The sequence below is a fragment of the Uranotaenia lowii genome, chromosome 3 (genome assembly GCF_029784155.1).
Source record: "Uranotaenia lowii strain MFRU-FL chromosome 3, ASM2978415v1, whole genome shotgun sequence".
NCBI lineage: Eukaryota > Metazoa > Arthropoda > Insecta > Diptera > Culicidae > Uranotaenia > Uranotaenia lowii.
In genome coordinates, this window is record NC_073693.1 from 255,363,596 (window position 1) to 255,372,879 (window position 9,284).

A 9,284-nucleotide genomic window follows, 5' to 3' on the forward strand; every position below is an offset into this window, starting at 1 on the left:
AGCTGACCGCGAACAGGCAGGTTGTTTGCCGGCCTGACGTGTGAAGACGAAAAAGAGGAAGGAGGAGAAGAAACTTTTCTAGAAACTTTGGGATTTTTCCTAGAAGCAATAATTTTTGCCCTAACGGGACAGTTTATGGAATTCGAAGAGTGATTACCTGCGCAATTCGCACACTTAAAAAATTCTGTTTGTGGTTTATCACCACCAAAAAGGCATTTAGATTTTTCATGATCGAATGAGCCGCAAAGCATGCATCTGGCATTCATTCTACAATTTTTAGTGCCGTGACAAAAAGCTTGACAACGACGACATTGCGTAATATACGATACGATGCTCCGGCGTACGTGTTGACGGCTCAACGGTACAGATGGAAATGATTCTCTATGGTTAAATAAGCATTTTCCTTAAGGTGGCCATTATGCCCTTATCTCCCCTATATTTACTTACTTTAGCTTTCATGAACACATAATGAATTTTATTCAGAGCTTCGTAGCTCATCCACAGTCTTTTTCCGTAGCATATTTTTTGGTTTTTTTTTCTAAGGCTTTGAATAACGGAAAATTGAATTGTTGAAGCTGAATATTGTCTGAGAATTATATTCAGAGGATTCTGAAACTATAATTTTTTTTTTAACAAACGAACACACCGTGAAACTTCATGATTCCTAGAAAAGATCTATTCTAGGGGAACATGCCCTATTATGCGCCACCTGAGCGAATCGCTGATTTTCTATGTATTCCACGTACAAATTGTGTTAAAAATGGGTGTAATCGTTGAAGAAAAGTGTTTTCTACAAATGCCTATGATTTTTTATTACTCAAATTGCTATAGTTTCTTCAAAAACTTGATTTTTAAAAACCATATTCAAAGCCACAGAACAAAACTGTGTAGCAAATACGCGCCGCTGTGTATTCAATACGCGCCTAGCAACCGAACACACCCGAAAGCAGCCGAAGACCGAAAACACACCAATACTTACAGACACAAATTGACTGGAAAGAAATTCAAAATGGACTAATCAAAATTTAAAAAAAATGAAAAGTATATTTTATGAGCTGAACTAACGCTCAAAATATGGATTTTAACTTTTTTTTATTTCCAATGGAAATTGGCCGTTTTGAAAAATTAATGCTATTTTCAGCCTACTGCGATTGGCGCGTTATTACGAGCGCATGGGCCGTGATAGAACATACCCATAAAAAGCATACCTTAGCGAGTTCAGTATGATTTTTTAGCATAAAATCATACTTAAGATACTCCTCTATCGATGTGTCGGAAAATATTGTCTTATTCGTTTTTCTCTGCTTGGTGACACCTTATTGAAAGTGTTTTAAAATTTAGATCGAAATGAAGAAAAACCTAAATTGTGAAATTATCACGACACAGGGGCATTTTAAGGAAAAAATCATGCTTGCCATGACCAATAACATCATTAAAAACAAATTGGTAATATTTTGCAGGCTTAAAATGTTTCAGATTCTTCAAAACAAAGGTGGCGCGTATTAGCCACATGGGGCGTTATATGAACTTTTCCCCTACTTTACTCTAAGGCGCAAATCTTTCAACGATATAATGGATAGCATCTTTCAAATACTAGAACCACCAGCTCACAGAAAGATTACTATATATGCTGTGACAGAGATTCGATGTCATGACCTCTGGTTTAGAAGACTTGAACATTATCCTCAAGGCCACGGTCGCCGGCTCAAGGTCTTATTAGTGAGGTTCTTTGTCTGGGCTTTCAGGGTGCATCCATAGAAAAGTTATGATGCAAAATAAGATTTCATGAATTAAATGAGGGTCCCCAAAGAGTTTTTTTTTAATGGAAAGCACTTTTTTTAGTGGAAAGCCCCTGGCACCTGAATAAAGATATAAGCCGCCAAACTACCAATCCAATAGTGTCATAATGACACTCAAGAGTGGATTAGGGTCAACTAACAGAGGCTTTCGTCGGAATGGAACTTCTTTATTTTTCCGGTAAACACGATTTCATATTTTATTTTAATTTTTTCTTGGTTCCACAGACAACAATCTTCATTAAACGTTCACACGTTTGCTCCTCATCTCTGCAACTTTGCTCTCGACAACATTGCCCTCCTCAACTTTAGCATTGCCATCAGGCTCAACACGATTCACGCAGCTGTAATTAAAAAAAAGTAAAACATATGGAATGATTGCTCAAATCAAACAAGAAGCTTATCTAAAACTTACTAGAACAAATCGTGTCGAGTGGTTTCAATGTGACGTGCAATCAAATATTCTTCAGCCAACTCATTCACACGGTTCTGCACATCAGCTGAGAAGTCATCTTCATCTCTTGACAAGAGCCAGTAGTATTCTGTAAATTGAAAATTGAAGATAATCCATTGGCTCGAATCGAAGCAACAGTCGTATATCGGGGGACGTTTTTCTTACCTCCCTTGATGTTATCGGAAACTTGGAAACATCCCCAGATGAAAGCAAAGTTGGTATAGTCTGTGTCGATTACCCAGTAATCTCCAAATGGATCAGCTGGAATCAAATATGAAACGATAATCATAGAAAATATTTTTAATTTTATTATTCAAATTTGTTTGAAAAAAGGCCACTACTTACGCATTCCACTGAAACTGGCATTCATCCGGGCTCCTTGTTCATCATTGTGCATGGCTACTCCATAGCTGGACATCATGACCGCCCCAGGATAGACGATGTATTTATGCTCTACCCAAACGTTTCTAACCGGATGCTCGTTGGGCGAATAGATGACCGAGTTACAGTGGGTATTTTGAGTGTAGCGATGCGCGTAACGGGCCACCTCACGCCATTCGCCCATGAACGCATCCAGATCGAAGTTTTCCACAACCGGCGGCGTTGGACATTGGCCGCTGGTGATGATTTGGGCCCAGGTCGAACCCAATCCGAACAGTAACAGAGCCAACAAACACTTCATGGCGCCTTCTTCTGGAGAAAAAACACGTGCAACTGAAAATAATTCCAAATAGCAGTGGACTCTTATAGAAGTTTTTATAAGTGTAATTGGCGTTATTTCCAAAGTCGGAAGACTCAAATAGGAACCGGCCATATAATTCGTTTTCGGAAATGCGTTTTATTGGAAGTGACCATTGGTTCTGATAAGATTAGTGACCACTTTACTTTGGAAACACCCAGCGGTATTAGAAACTCTTTCGAGAGACCATTTGGACGAATGTACAATAGTTCGAATTTCTTTTCAGTTTGCAAATTTGATAGATTTTTCTACCACAAAAAGTGTCTTAAGGTCCTATTATGCGAATCACTGAAAGTGACTTGTCAAATTATTTACACAACTTATTCCCGACTAATGTAAGTTCACTATGATAGAAATGTCTGTTCAGATGATAATTTTATATTAATTTTTTTTCTATGAGTCTTTTATAAGCACAATGATTTTTTCAGAAAATTCTGGGACATAGCTAAATATAACCTATTTGATGAAAAGTATAATTTAATTTACTTTTTTAAATAAACAAGTAAGATAACACACTTTGTTACCGAATGAAAAATATGAATAAGACCGCGATCAGCGGCAATAAACGACGCCTTAAAACTCGAGCATGGAAGCTCTACGAGAAGGTGCTGACAAAATTTGGCTGCTGTGTGATGGACGACGAAACGTATATAAAAGCCGATTTTAAGCAGATTCCGGGGTTGGAGTTTTTCACCTGCAAGAGCAAGTTCGATGTGGACTACAAATTTAAGAAGAAGTAAATGTCGAGGTTCGCCTCCAAATTTCTCATTTTGCAGGCCATCTGCTCTAGCGGACTGAGGAGTGAGCCTTTCGTGACAAAGGGCAAAGTAAATGGCGAGATCCACAGATCTGAGAGCCTCGAGAAGCGCCTTTTGCCGTGTTCCAAAGGACATGAACCCGCCAAACTGTCCGGAGCTGCGCCCGGTGGAGCAGTACTGGGCAATAATGAAGCGGGAACTTTGGAAGAGCAAGAAGACAGACAGAAGAGTCAATCTAACAATTTAATTTCTAAATAAAGCACGAATGAAATTTTTATCAATTTACAACATTCTTTCTGAAAAATTTTGATTTTGTGAAAGAAAAAACCAAGAATACATAGATAACGATGATTTTCATACAAACATCCGTCCAAAAAAGAATGAACTCGTCTGTTGGGCGATAATGAATCTCATTTTCTACCCGACACCATTTTGGCTAAACTTTACCAGGTAGGGTGAGTGCTCCTACTTTGGACCTAGAGCCTTCTTTAGTCCTAAAACTCCAAAAATTGAAAATAATTCGTTTTGCTAGCAGAAGATAAAGATACTACTATGCACACAATGAACTCTTATTCTTCCTGCATCCTACCATACCGCTTTTTGCCATAAAAAGTGTTTCTGATAAAATATTCTTAAGATAAGTTAACCACCGTTAATTAATTTTGTAAATTTATTTTTTCGGCATATCGGTGAAAAGTAGTTCTGAAAATTGCCCGTCCGGAGTCAACGTGTTCACCACATGTAGACTTCGGACCAACCAGATTTCATTGTATAGGTTAAGGTAGTGCCACCTCTATCCCGGTACTACTTCTCCTAAATAATGAAACGTTGCAGGGTAAAGTATGGTGTACGTTAATAAGTTTCCTCGCAAAAATGCTCTTTCGCTCTTTTCAACATCTGTAAATTTTCTTCTCACTTCTCTATCCATCTTTATCAATTTTCAGAACTACTTTTCACCGATATGCCGAAAAAATAAATTTACAAAGATAAAATATTCAACGTTTTGAAAAATGCACCTTCCAATCAGTGGTAATTCAAACAGCTCACATAGTGGGACGCGGTTTAAGAAATCAGAGTGAATAAGGAAATCACTTTTTTTTACTCTTCAAGCCAAAGTTAAAAGATAATTTACTTTCACTGTGAAGAATATGAACCATACAACCTACCTTCCCCAAAATAAATGAAAATCAATGGAAATCCCGGAAAAGTTGTAATGGGTCCAAAAATAGGAGACTTATGACTGTGATGTTCCATTTTTAGACCTGACATCACCAAAACATTGTGTCAATACCCATAAATCAACAAAGATGCGATTTTTTGATTGGGGCACAATTAAGAACCAAAATTGAATATTTCTAACATATTTTGTCAGCTTTACGCAAATATACAACCAGTAAGTAACACATATGAGGCTCTCAGAGCCAAAGGGGTATAAGCGACAAAATGGTTGGTTTTGAGTTAATGATGCCAAACGATTCCTCACATTTCAAACTATATTTGATGATTTTTTCGGATTTTTATAATCTTATTTACATACTCTTACATTCAATAGAAAAATACAAACTCTCGAAAAATATTTGGAAAATAATAAAAAAAACAACAATTTGAAAGCTTGTTTTCTCGAAATAAGCTTTCGTGCACTTATACCCCTTTGGCTCCAAGGGCCTCATATAAGTTTCACATATTGTTCTGCTGATAGAGCTAACGGAGAGTGAAAGTGTTTGAGATATTCATAACAGAAATTTAAGTGTTTTTAATCGTTAAAAATATGTAGTACTTTTTTATAATAATGTTTGATTAAAGATTACATTTTAAATAAATTTGTTAATTTATTTTCGAAAAATCATACTTTTTATAGGAATTTTAAATCTAGGTTCAATAATAGGAACCAGTACAATACCAAACTAGGAACAGTAGGTTCAAAGATGGAAATTTTTATCATACATATCTTTGCAAATCCTTTAATAACGGCGAAACCTTTGTTGAAAATTTTCTCTGAAACTTGAAGATTAGATCATAAGCTAAAAATAAGTTTCCTGAAAAGTATAAACCTCATGCCCATTTATGATAAAATTATGATTATTCAAACACCACCGCTTAATGGGTCCAAAGAAGGGCAACTAACCCTACTAGATAAATATTTTGTACATTTTTGGACTAAACTTTCAGATCTTTTAATGAAAATTGTCAAAGATAAAGCAAATTTAGTGAAGACTTTCCAAATTTCCTTTTTTTGCGGGAATAGCTGTATCTTTGTTTCCATTTGCTGTATCTTTGCTGTTAAAATTCTTCGATTTGGGTCGGTTATTTTCGCCAGCATAAGCTCATTTTGCTCAGTGCTGAAAGGATTTTAACTGACTCACTCCATGTTGCTTTGATGGGCGAAAAAATAACGTCATGTTTGATGGATTCGCTACGTCAAGTATTTGAGAATATTTTTTCATAATTATTTTGAATCGGTTCTCTTAAGTAAAGATGCAATTATGTATCGTATCAGGCTAAAACATACTGAAAACTGTGTTTCTTAAAATATTATAATTCCATTTTATACATAAAATTAATTATTTTGTTCAATTTTTCTATATTTTAAAATGTTGACAAGGCAAGCGTTTTTTAAGATACCAACTATTTCATTAACACTTTACCTAAAATCTCGATTGGCAGAATAAAAGATGCTCAGAATATAAACACTAGAAAGACCGCACCAGTCAAAATGACTGGTGTGACACTTTGTTTGTTGAATATCTTTTTAACACTTCGTTTCAAAAATTCGCATAAAATACGACTTTCATGAATTTTGAATCTTTAGAAATTGATTAACTGGTTAATCGCCGCGATGAATTGTTTGATGTTATCATCGACTTTTTTCGGCGAAAAAAGTCGATGATAACATCAAACAATCTTTAGAAATCTGTGCATTTTTTATTCCACTGCTCCTTTAATAAAGGAAATAAATTTAACCATAGAAACTCGGACCGTGACCATTCAATATGACTGGTAAAATTCTGTTTTGCTCTGTTTTGTTGCTCAACTATAGGTAATCAAACTTTCTGCCAAAATTTGGAGAAGTTTCATTAAGATTTGTGAAAGTTATGTTAGATTTAATCTAAGTCCATTGGTGTAATTTGAGTAATTTTAGGTGATACATATCTTTTATACTAAACAGGTATGGGTAAAATAGTTTTGAATTTTGTATTCATTTATTTATATTTGAAGACATATATTATGAAACTAAAAAATTTAAATGATATTTCAACATGAGTGCACGGAACGGCTGCAAATTCGCCGTAGTAAATTAAATAGAGTGAAATAGTTTTCAACTTGCTTCAGAATACGAAATATTTTTGGGTCGGATGTTGGAAAATGAGAATATTTTTGAATCAGTTCAAATTTCATTTGATATACACATAAATAAACAGTACCAAAAAACAATACTTAAAAAATGCTTTTAAAATGCACAAAGAAACTTTTGTTTGTATATTTTGTGGTGAATGATTGTTACCAGAGGTTTTCGTTAAGTCCTGTGTGGATGGATTAAACCGCCACTCGACAGTTCGTCATGAGCGTGCACGTCGGTCACCCAGTCAGTCAGCGAGTACGACCCGAGCGAGCGAGCCGAGCGTGATTCCCCCGGTTGGGTTGGCTTTGTTTCCCGTCGGCATTGCTTCCGATCGCTGGACCAGACCGCACAAGTCCTAAATTTGATATGCTTACATTTGAAAACAAATCAACATATCAATTTAACAGTGTTGGTTCACTACCTACTTTTATTTTCACAGTTTTCCGTCGCACGATATAACTCCATACACATAATTCCTCGAATACACTCGGTCCACTCGGTTCTCCAATTTCTTGAGTGTTTATTCAGTTACCATTTTAGCAGATAAATATACGATTGGAAACAACTGTGTTTTGATAATGAAAACAACGTTTATTAAAAATTAATGTTGAGAAATGGTTTCAAGTTAGGTTTAGTTAATATTTGTCAAAATACTTTTTCAAAAGTATGCAAAATGCTCAATATTTGAAAATGCGGTGAATCCTTGCACCCATAGTGAAGAACAGTGTTCCGAAAATCAATCAAAACAAACACTCAGGATGCGTTTCTTGTTGGAAACATTCTGATTGTATAATGGGATATCGCCTCTCGCAACTGCTTCGCCTGACTGGTATGCAATCTCGATCAGCGCTCCACTCAGCAATGCAAACCGAGTCGCATCATTCAGAATCATCGGTTTTGCAAAGATCGCCTATCGGAGATGAGTGAGATACAAACTGATCCTTTCTGAATGTCGCTCACTCAGTATCTGCCTTACTTATTTGTAATTCAAATTTTTTTTTTCGCAGAACGAGGAAAATCAAAGAGTTGTGCGGGACACCATAGATTCTCAGTAATTTTAACGCAACGGACAACAATTTTATAAGAGAACTTGTTAAAGTTTAAAACACGGTGGAAGTGAACATTTTTCCCTCACAAACACAACTGCAATTTGATTTTGTTCATACTGATGTTAAAAAACGTTATAAAATTAAAAAAAAAAATTAATTAGCAGTAGCAATCAATAACAAAACCCGACCGCTGTACGTTCAGTTGCGAAGTGCAATCAGAAACATTCATTGAAAATGAGTGATTTTCGGAACACTGGTGAAGAACACAAGTAACACAAGTTTTCTTTCGAATCTATAAACTCCGTTATTCTTTACCTTTAGCACACAAAAAAGGTGATATTGGATGGATGGCGGCTAATCCGTACACCCATGGTAAATTGCTCTACTCGTGTTTTAATTTTAAATGATCATTTGAGTTATTCAATTTATGACATAAGAAGTGTGTTCGAAAAAAATGCAACACTTTGTTTTATGAATAACTTTTGAATGCATGGATGTAAATTGATGATATTTTCAGTGCTACATAGTTATGAAGTGTTCACATGTGTAAATTTTTGTGACGTTCTGTCAAGTGGTTTTCGAGATATCGTGCAATGAAGAAGTTTTTCGACTTTAATTTTTGAGCAACACGTGCGTCATCTACAATGCATACTATGAACCACCCTTTTTCAAATCAAGGCTATTTTTGATAACGTTTTCTACTTCCTTAAATTTGACCTTCAAAATAACTAAAAAAAAGTTATTTGATCGAAATTATGACAGTTTTAGCAGAATGTCCTCCTTCGACACAAACACAAAATATTTAACTTTTAATCATCCCAGCTCTATTTTTGAATATTGCACCATTTCAGAATCAACCAAAATATAGTATCAACTTTGTAGGATCTATGGACGTGTTATTCACGGAAAAAGTCGCATTTGGAAGCAACATCCAGGCCAGACTTTTCAACAAAAAGTTTCTGGCTGGAACCTACCAGGTGCCCGATTAAGAGTTCGTTTTGCAGTCCTTTACGTTATTTTTTAAAATATCTCCCCGCTAAAGGTTCCAACATTTTGCGCACGATTTGACCACCGTATTTTACTTCTATGGTAGACAGCTTTTTTCTTGCAAGAATGAAGTCAGGCGTGTTTATTAGTCAGCTTGATGA

The 9,284-nt window shown here is 35.7% G+C and overlaps 1 protein-coding gene across 1 annotated transcript; it reads right to left on the bottom strand.

Moving 5' to 3' along the window:
* Positions 1-1,963: 1,963 nt before the first annotated feature.
* On the bottom strand, positions 1,964-2,990 carry LOC129758737 (apolipoprotein D-like). Its single transcript, XM_055756339.1, has 4 exons — positions 2,596-2,990; positions 2,416-2,511; positions 2,212-2,338; positions 1,964-2,140 (listed from the first exon to the last, which is right to left on the bottom strand). Exons 1-4 carry the CDS (start codon positions 2,930-2,932, stop codon positions 2,038-2,040), a joined length of 663 nt encoding a protein of 220 aa, XP_055612314.1. The 5' UTR covers positions 2,933-2,990; the 3' UTR covers positions 1,964-2,037.
* Positions 2,991-9,284: the final 6,294 nt, after the last annotated feature.